This window comes from Myotis yumanensis, unplaced genomic scaffold (genome assembly GCF_028538775.1).
Source record: "Myotis yumanensis isolate MYYU_CA2020_CCGP unplaced genomic scaffold, mMyoYum1.0.hap1 SCAF_16, whole genome shotgun sequence".
In the NCBI taxonomy this organism is placed as follows: Eukaryota; Metazoa; Chordata; class Mammalia; order Chiroptera; family Vespertilionidae; genus Myotis; species Myotis yumanensis.
In genome coordinates, this window is record NW_027223767.1 from 1,933,894 (window position 1) to 1,949,594 (window position 15,701).

The following is a 15,701-nucleotide window of genomic DNA, read 5'->3' on the forward strand; positions in this document are numbered from 1 at the left end:
TCCCCAGGCAGGAAGAACACCCAGAACCAGAGCTGCCCGAGACTCCGGGCATGGCCGTCCTGCCGTGGCCACGTGACGGGGTCCTATGCGTGTGTCCTCACAGGGACAGCTGCCAGCGGGGCTGGAGGCTGCTGTACATCCTGACCGCCTACCACAGCTGCTCGGAGGTCCTCCGGCCACCCCTCGTCCACTTCCTCCAGGACGTGAGCCAGAGCCCAGGCCTGCCCTTCCAGGGTGAGGGGCACAGCAAGGGGGCCAGGGCCGAGGGCCTGTCTGCGTGGGTACCGGCCAGGCAGCCAGCAGGAGGGGGAATCCAGAGCGCCTGGCCCTTCACAGTGCCTGGGCCATGTTCGCCCAGATCCCCTCACTCCCCGGATGTGGTGGAGGCCCCGCAGGGGCTGGTGCGCTGGGCTGTCTGGTCAGTGGGGAGGCAGGCACGTCAGAGGAGAGGTGAATGGCTTCCCAGAGGAGTGTTGCTCTGGGTAGGATTTCTCGTGCACTGAGTGGCAGGAGCCAAGGCCTGGAGGTGGGCAGAGTGGCATGGGGAAGAGGAGGGGGGCCAGGCCTGGGCTGCGGGGGGAGGCTCTGCTCCTTGGGTCTTTGGCAATCAACAGGGTCTTGGCGGGTCCAGGCCGGGGTGGGCCCAAAGCTGGGGGCAGGGGCTCAGCCTTTCCCCCCTTGGAGTGTGGAGGAAAGGGGCCACTCCTCAACCTCAGCCTTATTTCCATAGCAACTCTCTGGTCCCCCTAAGAAAGAGCCAGGGCCCCTGCGGTCACCACAGCAGCGGTGAGAGAGAGGGGGACCTCCTTCTGCCTCCGAGTCCTCCTCTGCTTTGAGTAGCGCACACTCCCAGGTCAGAGGCGGAGAGGCCAGCTCCGGGGGGCTCAGAGTGGCTCCCGGCTTCCCTGCCCAGCAGGTGCGGCACTGCCTCGTCAGAGACGCAGAGGCAGGCCCCGGGGTCTCCTGCCGGGACTCCGGCGGGGAGGCGGTCCGTGGGGGGCCCACAGCTGCACCCCCATAGTCACAGCCTCTTAGGGACAAGCCCCCCATCAGCAGCTCAAGGTGACAGCTGTTTCCAGGGCTCCTAGGGCAGCCCAGGGGGCTGTGGGCCTAACAGAAGGCCTGAGCCTGTGGGCTGTGGGTTTGAGCGGCACTAGCACTCCAGCCTTTGACCTTGGGCAGATCACTGCCCCTCTGGGCTGTTTCCTCAGCCAGCAAATTGGAGTAAAAGCTCATCCCACTGGCTGTGCAGAGAACCCGTGGGCTGGTGGCCGGCGGCCAGAGGAGCCTGACTGCCGACCTGGGCAAGGCCTTGGCTCTGTCTTTGTAGGAATCGCCAAGGCCTGTGAGCAGAACCTGCAGAAAACCCTGCGCTTCGGCGGCCGTCTGGAGCTGCCCAGCAGCATGGAGCTCCGGGCCCTGTTGGTGAGCGTGGGGGTGGGGGTCAGGGCGAGGGAGAGGCCTGCTGTGCTCAGAAGGCCTTCAGGTCCCCGGCACAGGTGCTCCTGCCGGGCCTGCCTGAACCTTTGGCTCAGGGACGCCCGTGGCAGGGGACGATGGCTGGCCCAGATCCCTCAACCCAGCCTTCCTGTCTCCTCACCCTCCTTTGTCCCAGGCGGGCCGCAGTTCCAAGAGGCAACTCTTTTTCCTCCCTGGAGGCCTTGAACGCCATCTCAAAATCAAAACGTGCACCGTAAGTGAGGGGATGTTTCCAGCAGGCAGCTGCTGGGGGCGGGAGGGGGGGCAAGGACACCCCAGTCTCCAGAGTGGCCCCCAAGGGTACTGAGCCCCTCCCAGGCTCTCTCACATAGTCCACAAGGCAGGACACTTCTCAGAAGAGCAGGCTGAGCCTGGGGAGGTGGAGCCTCCAGCTCAGGTCACACTGCGAACAAGGGCCAAGCCGGGGCCTCTCAGACCAGAAGCTGTGCTCCCTGTCTACGAGGCGGTTCTCAGAGCCCAGGGCTGCCTCTGTGCAGGGCCTGGGAGCTCTGCCCTCGGTCTGCTGGCGGCTGGGAGGACAGAGGTCGGCGGCTGGCCCAGCCTCACTCTCCCCGCCCACAGGTAGCCCTGGATGTGGTGAAGGAGATCTGTGCTGAGATGGCCTTGACACGCCCTGAGGCCTTCGATGAGTACGTCATCTTTCTTGTCACCAACCGAGGTGAGCTGCCAGGAGGACCGAGCACGCTGGGCTCACGCCCTACGTGGCCTCCAGGGTTCCGGCCAGAGGCCACTTTCTCCCAGAAGCCCCTCGACCCCGTGTGGAGGGACCATTCTGTGCACCGAGCACCCGGCCCTTGTCTGTCCCTCTCTGCTCCGCCGCGTGTACGTCTGTCTCGCCTCCCAGACGGGACTTTGTGGAGGAGAGGGCCTCTGACTCCTCCCGCGGCCCCTCGGGCCTGCTCAGGGACCCTGCCCTCAGGAGCCCCCATCCTAGGAAGGGTTCCCGTAACAGGCCCCAGCTCCTGGGACCCACAAGTGCGAGCATTTTCCCGCCACTTATGCCTTCGCATAGGCCATAGCGGCCCTCCCTTGTCTCACTCGGTCCCACCCCTGCCCTCTGCTGTCTACCCACTGAGACGCCAGCTGGCCAGCCGCATCCTCCCACCAGCTCTCCCACTGCCCCCTCGTCCCTGGACCACGTGTCTGTCCTCAGCCCTTGCCCGGAGTCCAGCCAAGGCATGGCAGGAGGGGAAGGCAGTAACAAAACAGTCCTGTGACTGACACACTACGTCCCAGGCACAGTTCACAGCATTTAATCCCATCACCTCCTTCAGTCCCCACCACAGCCTGGGACATGGAGCCCATCGTCACCCCCATTTATAGATGGGGAGCCGAGGCCCACGAGGGTGTAGTCGTTTCCTGTTGCTGCTGTAACAGATCACCACATACCTGGGCGCTTACTTGTTTACGGTTCTGCAGGTCCCTCGGGGCTGGTTCCTGCTGGAGCCTCTCGGGGACAATCTCTTCTTGCCTCTTCTTGCCTCTTCCAGCGTGTTGGGACTACCCCATTCCTGGCTCATCCCCTCCTCCAGCCTCAAAGCCAGCAAGGCAGCATCTCCCTCCCTCTCTCGCTCTCTCTCTCTCGCTCTCTCTCTCATTCCTTCTTATAAGGGTCCTTGAGATGACATTCGGTCCGCTAGGATGACCTAGGGCAGTGATGGCGAACCTATGACACGTGTGTCAGAGGTGACACGCGAACTCATTTTTTTGGTTGATTTTTCTTTGTGAAATGGCATTTAAATATATAAAATAAATATCAAAAATATAAGTCTTTGTTTTACTATGGTTGCAAATATCCAAAAATTCCTATATGTGACACGGCACCAGAGTTAAGTTAGGGTTTTTCAAAATGCTGACACACTGAGCTCAAAAGGTTCGCCATCACTGGCCTACGATAATGTCTCCATCCCAAGATCTTTCACTTAATCACATTTGCAAAGTCCCTTTTGCCATGAAGGTAACGTATTCACGGGTTCCAGGCTTAGGGCATGGACGTCTTTGAGAAAGGGCCAGTAATCAGCCTGCCTTGGAGGTCAAGGGACTCACCCAAGGTCACATATTTGGGCGTTAAACCCAGGCTGTCTGGCCCCAAGAGTCTGGACTTTATCGTCATGACACGGCCCTCTCTTCAGTAAAGCTTTATGGGCGGTGGGACGGGGAACAGAAGTGTCTGCAGGAAATGAAGGAACCGCCTTCAGCCTCGCCACAGGCTCTGAGCCACCGGTGCCGGGCGCACGACCCCGGACACTTTCCAGACGCAGCGGCCATAGCTGTGCCGGGGAGGCATCCTGTCGGCAGTCACCAGCATCCCGCAAACACAGGGCACCCTGGTCCACAGCATGCGCGCCTTCTGGGGGTGCCATGTCCCAGCGGGGGGGCTTGCCCAGGTGATGCTCGCCGGGGCGACAGCTTGGGGGTGTACGCCTGTGCACACACGTGCCCCCCCCCCCCCCCCCGCTGCCTCTGGCTCTCCACAGGCCAGCACGTGTGCCCACTCAGCCGCTGCACCTACATCCTGGACGTGGCCTCGGAGATGGAGCAGGTGGAGAGCAGCTACATGCTCTGGTTCCGGCGTGTGCTCTGGGACCAGCCACTTAAGTTTGAGAATGAGCTATACGTGACCATGCACTATAACCAGGTCAGCACGTGTGGGCCACCCATGCTCTGGAACCTTCCTGGCTCCCCCAGGGCTGTGAGGTCAAACTCTATGGCCATTTGTTCGAGGCCTTCACGGTTCGGGTGGTCCCCACTGATGGTTCAGCCCTGGTGCCCTGCCCCCTGCATGGCTTCCTCAGAGCAACAATGACATTACCCTCACTACCTAATCTCAGACCTCCACCCGCAGGTGCCGGCACTCTGCCCAGCCTGCCTTCCTGCGTCTCTGCTATCCTTCTCCTCCCCGTCCCCTTCCTCCTCCTTCCCCTCCCCCTCCCTCTCCTCCTCCTTCCCCTTCCTCCTTCTTCTTCCTCCTTCTACTTTTTCCTTCCTCCTCCTCCTTCCCCTTCTCTTTCCCCTTCCTCCTCCTTCTTCCCCCTCCTTCCTCCTTCCTCCCTCCTCCTCCTCCTCTCTCCTCCTTCTTCCTCCTCCTCCTCCTCTTCTTCTTCAACATTTTTATTGATTTCAGAGAAGGAGAGAGAGGGAGAGAGAGAGAGAAACATCAATGATGAGAGAGACTCGTTGACTGGCCGCCTCTTGCACACCTAGAATGTGCCCTGATGGGGAATCGAACCCTGACCCCCGCGTTCATAGGTCAATGCTCAACCACTGAGCCACACGGCCGGGCAGGTCTCTGCTTTTCTAAGTCCTTCCCAGCAAGGCTGCCCCAAACAGCACCTCTTCCCCTTCTCCCCTCCTCGGAGTGCATGCCTGTCCCTCTCTCAAAGGCCTGAAGAGGCCTTGGCTGCCAGTGTTGTTTCTATCTTTGTGTTACTCCCATTGGAATCTTGGTCCTCTGAGTTAGGATCCTGGGGTTTATAAAATCTGGCTCTCTCTCTCTGCTAACATGTGTGGAAGTGCTTGGACAGAGAGTGTGTTTTTCGTGTGGAACTGGTGCCAAATTTTCCCCAATTCCAAGTACAAAATAAGGTTACTTGGCTTGTATGGCCACATGGTGTCACTGTTGCCAACGACCCCACGCAGTCCAGTCCAGTGCTGGTCTAGGTGTGGCCTATAGGCAGCAGCGTTCCTTGGGAGCTTGTTAAAATGCAAATCCTTAAGTCGAGCCCCAGATCTGTAATCAGAGTCTGGGGGTACCGCCCATGAATCTGCTTTTAGTGATTCAAGCATATTCCGTTTTCAGTAACCCCAGCCCAACAGACACCCACACACTTCCCAGATCACTGTGGGGACGACCATGCCCCACTGCCTGACGCCCTGCACACCTGCTGCCCCTCATCGGGTGCTCCCCTGCAGGTCCTGCCCGACTACCTGAAGGGCCTGTTCAGCAGCGTGCCGGCCGGCCAGCCCCGCGAGCAACAGCTGCAGCAAGTGTCCAAGCTGGCGTCCCTGCAGCACCGGGCCAAGGACCACTTCTACCTGCCCAGCATGTGAGCACCTGCCCACCTGCCAGCCCCCACATTCTCAGAGTTGGACACCCCAGGCCCTGTGCACCCGCTCACACCAGCAGGCTGTCTGGGGAGGTGCTGACCAGGCCATGGGCTACCATGCTCCAACTCGCCCTGAGAGCCGGGGCCCTCCTCCTCCCACAACAGGCTGCTTCCAGCTGGTATTAACAGCTCAGAATAAATTTAATGATAAGAAGGCTTTCAGGACACACAGCCCCGTCATCCGGGGAATACACGCGGCCATGCAGAAATGTTCACCAGGGCGTTGCAGCCAACAGCAAGGCCTTCCTGGGTGCTATGTTCTCACAGGGGTGATAAATCAGTCCTTCTCAGACTTGGTCTCAGGAATAGGACCCCAAAAAGCTTTTGTTTATGTGGGCTGTATCCATTAATATATATTTACCATATTCAAAATTAAGACTCAGGAACAATTTAAAATATTGATTAATTAATTTAAAAACAAGGATAATATATTACATCTCTCTATATAAAAGCCTAAGCGACCGTTCAACCGTTCGACCAGTAGCTATGACATGCACTGACCACCAGGGGGGCAGATGCTCAATGCACAGGCATGGAAACATGGAACAGACTGATGAATCTCAGAGGGAAGAGGGGAGGGGGGAGGCAGGAAGAGATTAACCAAAGTTCTTATATGCATATTAGAGGCCTGGTGCACAGATTCGTGCACCGGTGGGGTCCCTTGGCCTGGCCTACAGGGATTGGGCCAAAACCGGCTCTCCGACATCCCCTGATGGGTCCCGGATTGTGAGAGGGCATATAAGATCTTTGGTTAATCTCTTCCCACCCTCCCCCATCCCCCCTTCCCTCTGAGGTTCATCAGTCTATTCCATGTTTCCATGCATGTGGTTTCTGCTCCTGAAATGAGCATCTGCCCCCTGGTGGTCAGTGCATGTCATAGCTATCAGCTGGCTGGTCAGCCGGTCACTTAGGCTTTTATATATAGAGATAATATAAATTAACATTACATGTTAATATAAACAACATAAAAAATGTATTTTCCAAAAAAAATTAGAAGAGTGGCACTGTTTTTACATTTTGTAAATCTATTTTATTTTATTTATTTTAGAACAAGGGGCAGGGAGACAGAGAAACAGTGATGAAAGAGATAACCATCTATGGGTTGCCTCCCAAAACATGCCCTGACTGGGAATCAAACCCACTACCTTTTGGTGTACGGGACGCCGCTCCAGCCCACTAAGCCACAGCGGCTGGGGCTGTGAATTGCGTCACCGTATGGCTGAACAGAAGACACCTGGTTCTCACGCCTGCTTCTGCAGCCAGTCTGCTCTGGTCTCACATGCCATGTAGCCTCTGGCAGGCTCCCCTGTCCTTGTGAGAGAACAAGAGGGAAAAACCAAATTACGGCTCAGTGTTAACATGGGTGTGTCCTTGACCCCCCAGAGCCTCGCCCACTTTGACAATCCCTGTGTGAATAATGGTAAAATAATGTATCTACAGTGAATGTCCTGGTGCTGTCATTCAGTAAGGGCTCAATACGTAAAGCTCTTTGATGTTACGGTTTTAAGCAAAAAGCATGGGAAGCACATAAAAGTATACCATAATCCTAATCCTGGGTAGAAAGAATCATTGGGTTCTTACTTTGTGCAAAGCACTCTGTATCCACTTTATTTTCCCCTTACACAGACGAGGCAACTGAGGCCCAGAGAGGTTGCATGGCTTGCTGAAGCTTACCCAGCCAAGTGCGGGGTGGCGGGGGTGGGGGGGGTGGGGGGGGGGCAAGGTCCAGGCGCCAGGTGCCTACCCAGCACCGCAAAGAAGGGGGTCTCCCGGGGAAGGGGATGCCCATGACTTTCTCCCAAACGTCCCCCCGCCTGCAGCTCCGGGTCCTGGGCCTGGCTTTCCCCGCCCGCAGCTCGGGGTTCTGGGCCGGCTGGAACTGCCGTTGGTGTTTCCCAGCTGCCCGGAGAGGCACAGGAGCTGCCCCAAGGATTCGGCATGTTAGAGAGAAGGGCCTGGAGGGGAGATGGGGCGTCTGGCAGCTTTCCTCTACCCCATACCCGACCAGTGCTGGTGGTGGCTTTGCAGGCTCTGGTAGTTCCGCACCTGCCACTGCTGTGTGCTGCTCGCCCCTCTGGCCTGGGTTTCTCCTTGGGGGTACGAACCCACCTTGGATTCAAGGCTCAGCGCCCCCACTCAGACTCACTTGGTTGTTGTGTGGCCTCGGGCTAGGCAGTGAACTTTTCAGAGCCTCAATTCCCTCATCTTCAAACAGGAAGTCGCGGTGCTGGCCTGCAGTTATAGAGCACTGCTGTGGGCCAGGGCACCGGGAGCACTTAATACCCATCCCCAACGCCTCTGCACTCCCCAGCGTTAGTCTGCCAGGAGGTGCCGGGAGGTGCCGGGAGCACATGGCTCTGCGCCAGCCTGCGGCCAGGATCGCAGGAGACAGTGCTCAGGCCGCCTTCCCCCCACGTGCAGGCGGGAGGTCCAGCAGTACATCCCAGCTCAGCTCTTCCACTCCACGGCCGGCGCCGCCTGGCTCAGCCTGGTCAGCCAGCACCGGCAGCAGACACAGGCGCTCAGCCCCCACCAGGCCCGTGCCCAGTTTCTGGGTAAGAGTCGGGCTGGGGACATCGTCATGGGGGCTTTGCTGAGGAGGGGTTTCGGAGGGGGGAGATGAAGGCACCTTTTTCTTGCACAAAGGCATCTTCAGTGTGTGTCACGCTGAGCTGCCTGGAGAGAACACCTTTCTAAAACTTTCACCAAGGCACCACCTAGACCAGTGATGGCGAACCTATGACACGCGTGTCAGAGGTGACACGCGAACTCATTTTTTTGGTTGATTTTTCTTTGTGAAATGGCATTTAAATCTATAAAATAAATATCAAAAATATAAGTCTTTGTTTTACTATGGTTGCAAATATCCAAAAATTTCTATATGTGACACGGCACCAGAGTTAAGTTAGGGTTCTTCAAAATGCTGACACGCCGAGCTCAAAAGGTTCGCCATCACTGCCCTAGACTCTGGGTAGCTCTTGGCAGAGAGAGCTGGCCGCCAGGGCTGGGCGCTGCAAGCAGGGGGAGGGCAGGAAGGCGCGAGACAGGAGGCTCGGACGGAGCACCCCTGCACTGGCTGCAGTGGGAGGATGAGAGCTGTGGGAGACAGGCAGTTGAAGGCGTGTGCCACTGATGAGCCCCTCATTCTGACTGTCCCTCTCCTGCCCCAGGCCTCCTCAGCGCCTCCCCCATGTTTGGCTCCTCCTTCTTCTTCATCCAGAGCTGCAGCAACCTTGCTGTGCCGGCCCCCAGCATCCTTGCCGTCAACCAGAATGGCCTCAACTTCCTCAGCACTGAGACCCACGTGAGTGGCCTCAGCCCGCTCCGCTGCTCACCCTCTTCCCAGAGCCCACCCCTCAGAGGAACTGAGCCCAGCTCCACCACTTACACCTGTGTGGCCGGGGCAGCCCCCCCACCTCACGAGCCTCAGTTCCTCGTCTGGAACACGGGGATGATAGAACCCACCCCATGAAGCTGTGAAAGCAAAACACCGCCACACACCCAGACAGTGTCTCAGTCGCTTAGGCTGCTGCAGACAGGCCTCAGCAACAGAAAGTAACTGTGATTGTCTCACAGCTCTCCAGGCCCAGGTGCCGGCAGGGTTGGTTTCCTGAGCCCCTCTCCTCTCTCCCCGTGGCTTATCGGTGGCCGTCTTCCCCGGTGTCCTCATGTGACCTGTTCTCTGCATGTGTCCTGGTGTCTTTCTGTCCAATGTCCCCATCTCACGAGGACACCGGTCAGGTTGAGTTGGGGCCCCTCCAATGGCCGCAGTTTAACTTCATCACGTCTTTAAAGGCTCAGTCTCTAATGACAGCCATATTCTGAGGTTTGGGGTGTTAGGGCTTCGACATTTGGATTTGGGGGAACACGATTAAGTCCATAACAAATAGGACCTGTTGCCCCCTTTTTAGTTCTTCCAGAAGTGAACCTCCACATGAGGACAGGGCAGGTGGTTTATCTGGGATGACTAGGAAGCACTGGAGTGACAGAGTGAGATCGGGAAGGGCCAGTCTCATGCCGTGGGAAGTGTAGGTTAGCAAGCAAGTTGCCGCAGTGCAAGTGGCACTGAGTCCAGCGGGCTCTCCGGGAGGCGGCATGGGACACACCCACAGAGGATGCCTCTGGCCTGGGCTCAAGGGAGCCAGGGCGCCTGCCCACCACGTCCCCTCAGGCATTCATGGAGGCATTCACTCTCATAGCTCCGAGTGCTCCTGGAGCCAGAGAGAAAGCTCCAAAGAGGGGCAGGTGTTACGAAGCAGGCTTGGTGCTAAGGTCAGGGCACCCCACATCTACAGCACCCCTGGATCCCAAGCACTTGCAAGAGTGCCTGGCACACTGAAGAGGTATGCACTCGCATTGCTGAATCAGTCTTACAGGTGAGGTCCGAGAGGGAAAGCCAGGACTTGCTCCAGGTCACACAGCAAGTCACTGGGGAACTGGTACTCGACCGGGGTGTCCTGCCTCCTGTTGATCAGGTCTGCGGGGGAGGGATAAGGTGGGTGAGACTGTTCCACCCATAGGCCTGTCTGTCCCCCGCCCCAAGGAGCTGATGGTGAAGTTCCCCCTGAAGGAGATCCAGTCGACGTGGACCCAGCGGCCCACCGCCAGCTCCAGCTACCCCTACGTGGAGATCGTGCTGGGGGATGTGGCAGCCCGGTGCACCATGCAGCTGCAGCTGGAGCAGGTGGGCCCTCCCTCAGCACCCAGACCTTGTCACCCACCCTCGCTCCCTTATTTCACTCACCAGGCTCTCCCCTGCGTCTGGCTCCAAGGGTCCCTCCTCTCGTGTTCTGGCCAGGCCACAGGGAACATCCAGCCCAGTGCAGGTGACAGAACTAACCCAACACCGCACAGGACTGCAGGCCTTTGCCGTGGTCTCCCAGCGAGGGCTGGGTGATGAGCTCCTGGGAAAGAGCCCAGGGTGTGTGCAGAATCGCGAGGCGTCTGCTAGGGAACTGGGAGGCAGCCAGGGCAGGAGAGGTCGTGAAGGTCCGCGAATGCGGAGCTCAGAGTCCGGGGCTTTCCTCTGAGGGCACTAAAAGGTTGGTGAAAGGGCAGTGGCCCAGAAGCTGGGCTTGGAAGGTGGATTGTGGGGACTGGGATTGAGGGTAGGGATAGTGGGGTCCCCATGTGATATACAGGGACACAGGCCCACCTGCCCTGTTCCTTATTTGTAGCAACTGTGGCTGATCCTTAAAAGGTATGGCTGACTTCTGGGCTCCTGTCCAAGTATCACAGTCCCCAGGGAGCGGGGGTGGGTGGGTGGGGGGGTGAGGGGGGGAGCAAAACCAGAGTTTTCACCCCATTGAAAGAGGATTGAGGCTCACAGATGGGGCAGAATGGGGGCTGGGACCCACACGTCTGCCTCTGACAGCCTACCACATCCCTCCTCAGATCTGGGCCCAGGACAGCGCCAGCAGGGCCTGCCTTGAAGGAGCTGATTTCCCCGGGCAAGAGGGAGGGTCTCCCACTGCCCCACCCTGACTCTGACAGCCCAGAACAGAGCCCCTTTGGCTCTTTGTGGCCCTTGAAGAGCCTGCAACTCAGGACGAGGCTCCCTAGTTTGCTTCCTACCGTATCCCAATTCTGCTTCTGCCGAGGTCACCCCAATTCTGGCCTTACCCTCTGGCCCAGTCTGCTTCCCAGAACCCTCTTCTCTGAGCTCCCACCACAGTGAACCTCCTTCCCATACCTGCCGACCACCCACTCTATCTTGGGCTCCTTTCCTAGTGCCTTTCCCCCAGGACCCCCTGTAGCACTGAGGCTCCCCAAACCATCTGTGTGAGAGCCCCCTGGAGATCAGCAGTTCTTTCCACTTTCCCTCCCAACCCTCCCAGGCACTGTAGCCCCCAACCTAGGAGCCCTTCCCATCCCTGCCCTCCCCCCCCCCTCATTGTCTCTATGGCCCTCTGCTCTCACCCCTCGACCAGCCATCCTGGCCTCTCCCAGCTCCCTGACGACAAGATGGCCCTCCCTCCTGCCCCAGGCCCTCTGTACTCACTGTCCCCTCTACCTGGAGTGCGTGCCCCTCTTCGCCTGTCAATCACAGGGCCCCTCCCTCCCTTTATTGTAGTTCCAGGTCAAACATCACCTCCTCCTAGAGCAGTGGTTCTCAACCTTCCTAATGCCGCGACCCTTTAATACAGTTCCTCATGTTGTGGTGACCCCCAACCATAAAATTATTTTCGTTGCTACTTCATAACTGTAATGTTGCTACTGTTATGAATCGTCATGTAAATATCTGATATGCAGGATGTATTTAGGCGACCCCTAAAGGGGTCGCGACCCACAGGTTGAGAACCGCTCTCCTAGAGGCTTCCCTGACCCTCCTTCCTGATCATCGTCTCCTTCTGTCTTGGTGGCCCGCACGATGGCTTGCAAACCATTTAGTTATTTGTTCACGTGTCCTGCCTGTCTCCCCCACTGGACTGTCACACCAAGGGCATGTCCAGCACGATATCCATAACACGGTGCCAGCACAGCAGATGCTCAGCCGTGGATGCATGAACCGGGGGAAACCTTTCTGGCTTGTCCACTTCTGCCTCTTGCATGTGTGTACAGGGGACACATAACCACTGAGCATCTCTAGGTCGCAGCTCTGCACTGGCTGCAGGGACACTGAAGTGACTGAAACCCCTCAGCACTGGCTCTCACAGAGCCCGAGTCTCATGGGGGAAACAGACATCAAAGAATTTCTCCAATAAACCATGGCGATCAGCGCTGAGAGGGTGCCCTTGAGCTATCTGGAGGTCATCAGGGAAGCTTTCAGGAGGTAGTGATGTCTGAGTACATCATGATTCAGCCAACAGACCCAGGTCCCTATCCTGCCTGCCCCTGACAGACTGTGTGAGGGTGTCTCAGCTACCCTGCTTTTTACTGAGCCTGTTTCCACACCTGTCAAGGGGGCAATGATCCCAGTGAGGCCTGGAGCCCTGCAGCATGTAGATAGAACTGGTTGGGAGGAGGACCCCATTGTGTACTCACTCGGATCCCATTAGCTGAGGTGGCCCCCAGGGTGGGACAGGCACAGCTAACCTCAGCAAAAGAGCAGTTCAGAGTGTTGGCCTCCTGCCACCAGCTGTGAGGTCTGGGTAAGTGACTTCATGGCTCTGGCCTCAGTTTCCTCACCTGTGGAATGGGATCTGAGTGTGTGCCTCATAGGGAACTGGGGACTAGCAGGGGTAGGACTCAGGACGATGCCTGCCACTCAGTGTTGCCCTCATTATGTCTACCCTTTTTCTGGAGCAGCTTCTGCTGGCCCTCAGGGCATTCCCCGGGGATTCCAGCTGGCTGTGGTCTGAGAACCATACTCACAGATGATTTTCCAGTTCCCTGCCCGTCCCCCTCCCTCCCCATTCCCCCAGTTGGGAGCCCTGAGGCTGAGACATAGCTTATTCTGGGCTGTGAGTGCCAGGTGGTAACTGGCAATACAGTTAGAAACTTGCCATTTATTGACTGGACTAATATTCTTTTAATCTAAAGAATGTACACATGGAATCCTCACCACAGCTCCATGAGGCAGACCCCGGTAAACTGAGATCCTACATGAGGCCACTGAGGCTCAGAGAGGTGCAATAATTGGCCCTAGGTCACCCGGTTCACGTGCAATAAAGCTGGCAGATGCTCTTGGTCTCCTGCTTGCTTACCCCTTCCAGCCAATAGCCCAGCATCCCTCCTTCCAGCTCATCGTGCTCCTCCCAGGGCCCTGGGGAGACTGTCTCCCACCCACTTCCTACCCCAGGTGAGAGCCGGGCACATGGGGTGGCCGTGGACTCTGGTCTCTCCTGCAGGGCCTGGAACTGTGCCGAGTGGTGGCTGTACACGTGGAGAACCTGCTCAGTGCCCGAGAGAAGCAGCTCACGCTGCCTCCCAGTGAGATCACGCTGCTCTGACCCCGCCTCAGCCCTGCAGCTGCACTGCCAGCAGGCTCGCTCTGCGGCCCCAGGGGAGTTCCTGGGCCTCTCCATGCCGGTGACCTCTACATGGGCCAGAACTTAGGGGAGACCAAAACATGGGAGGAGGAATGACCCAAGTCCCCAGGAGCCCAAGACCTCGCCAGAGTTGGGATGGAGTCGAGACATGCAATCTTGAGTCAGAAAGCAGGACTCCCCCCAAAGGCTGCCCGTGGGCCTCCTGCCATGTACACTCAGGCCCTGGCCCCGACTCCCACCTGTGGCTGGGAAGCCCCAAACCAGTGGCCTGGATGAACTGGACTTTGCCTTTGGTTTGACGGGTCTGATGTTCAAACCTGCTCCACTTCTCAACCTCTCACATGTCCTCCTTGGTGCCCCCGTACGGCTGCTCAGCTTGGACTCATGACCCTTGGTCATTTCTGTACAAATAAAAGGTGCACCTGGCAGCCAGTCCTCCATGGTTGCTGAGTGGCTGGAAAACAAATCTGAGGGAGGAAGCAGGAGCTGGAGGCCTAGCTGTGCCCCTGACTCACTGCCCATGAACAGAACTTCCAGCAGAGACATATCTTTACCTCTCCTTGCAGACCTCTGTGCCCCCACTCCTTGGGTGACCCCAACCCCAGGGCCCCATCACTGGATGGGCCACATAAGGTTCAAGAGTGGTATAGTGGAGAAAGAAGCTCCATGTTAGGGGCTGGGGAGGGAGAAGTCTGGGAGCTTCCCAAGGAATAGGACTTTGTTATTGGGTTTTGAAGGATGAATAGGAGTTTGCTAGGACTAGATGGAGCAGAGGGGAGTGAACATTCCAGAGAAAATGGTGTGTTTCCACTATATCCCCCAGAGCCTAGGACAATGCCTAACACAAATTAGGCACTTAAAAAATACTGGTCACGTGAATAAAGTAATAAATGAATATTAATGGAAAGTGCTGGTGCTTTGGGGAACCTGGGGGTGGGAGGGGAGCAGCAGACTTGGGAGAGGAAGTCTGAATAGGTATGTGGGGGCATAATTGGCTGAAGCCACGGGGTCAGAGGAAGGATTTATTTACTTATGCATTACCTATTAAGCACCTACTGTGTACTATGCAAATGCGAGGTACTGGAAGTTGCTCATAGTTAAAGTATAGAGCAAGACAAGACCTGTAAATGAGAATTAGCTGGGTGACGAGGGGAGGAAACAGCATGCGCAGAAACCCTGAAGTAGAGATTCCTAGGGGGTGGACATTCCTAGTGGCAGGACTTGAGACTAGAGGCTCACAGAGTGGTTTGGGTAAGGCTTTGCAGACTATGTGGGATTTCATCCCAAAAGCCATGAGGAGCCTTCAAAGTTTTTTCAATAGAGGGGTGGCAATCTGCTCAGATTGTATTCTTTTTTTTTTTATATATTTTATTGATTTTTACAGAGAGGAAGGGAGAGAGATAGAGAGTTAGAAACATCGATGAGAGAGACATCGATCAGCTGCCTCCTGCACATCTCCCACTGGGGATGTGCCTGCAACCCAGGTACATGCCCTTGACCGGAATCGAACCTGGGACCTTTCAGTCCGCAGGCCGACGCTCTATCCACTGAGCCAAACCGGTTTCGGCTCAGATTGTGTTCTGAAAAGGTCATTCTGATCACAAAGCAGAGTGCATGCAGGAGGCAGGGAGACCAGAGGGGAGGCTGCTGCAATGTCAGCTGGGAAACGCTGTGGTGTGGACAGTGGTGGTGGTGGTGACAGGGGTGGGCAGAAGTTAAGCTGGGAGAGATTTAGGTCCAATGGGAAGGACTGAGGGATCAATCAGACCATCCTGAGGCAGGGATGTCCCACTTTCACCAACGCCTTAGGTTGGTTTCCTTCAGAAGCAGCCCCAAGATAAAGAGCCCACAAAGAGCTACCCCCACACAGTAGGTCTACCCAGGTGTGAGCTGAGAGGCTTTTAAGGTCAGATGATTGCCACGTGGAAGTGGATCCTTCAGGTTGAGCCCTCCCAGCTGATGCACATGAACTCGGAGTAGCCTCCTGGCTGAACCCTTACCAGACAGCAGATCTGTGAGCTGGTTAACTGACTGAGGCCTCAGCTTTGGGTGCTTTGTCACCGAGCGCTAGATAAGGAAACAGTAGGGCTTTTTGATTTCAGGGCCTGGACCTAAGGCATAGGCTCATGTTTTCACAGCTGTTCTGGCGACTGGTAGCATTAGA

At 56.9% G+C, this 15,701-nt stretch overlaps 1 protein-coding gene across 1 annotated transcript in view; it reads left to right on the top strand.

The window, feature by feature from the left end:
- MYO15A (myosin XVA) overlaps window positions 1-14,444 on the top strand; it is a 58,579-nt gene extending 44,135 nt beyond the window's left edge. The window contains exons 57-66 of the mRNA XM_070394518.1: window positions 104-234; window positions 1,331-1,425; window positions 1,616-1,693; window positions 2,062-2,158; window positions 3,978-4,138; window positions 5,413-5,546; window positions 8,028-8,161; window positions 8,777-8,910; window positions 10,150-10,290; window positions 13,397-14,444. Of these exons, the coding sequence (XP_070250619.1) occupies window positions 104-234; window positions 1,331-1,425; window positions 1,616-1,693; window positions 2,062-2,158; window positions 3,978-4,138; window positions 5,413-5,546; window positions 8,028-8,161; window positions 8,777-8,910; window positions 10,150-10,290; window positions 13,397-13,498 (1,207 nt within the window). The 3' untranslated portion in view covers window positions 13,499-14,444. The remainder of the gene's footprint in view (window positions 1-103; window positions 235-1,330; window positions 1,426-1,615; window positions 1,694-2,061; window positions 2,159-3,977; window positions 4,139-5,412; window positions 5,547-8,027; window positions 8,162-8,776; window positions 8,911-10,149; window positions 10,291-13,396) is intronic.
- The last annotated feature ends 1,257 nt before the right edge of the window (window positions 14,445-15,701 follow it).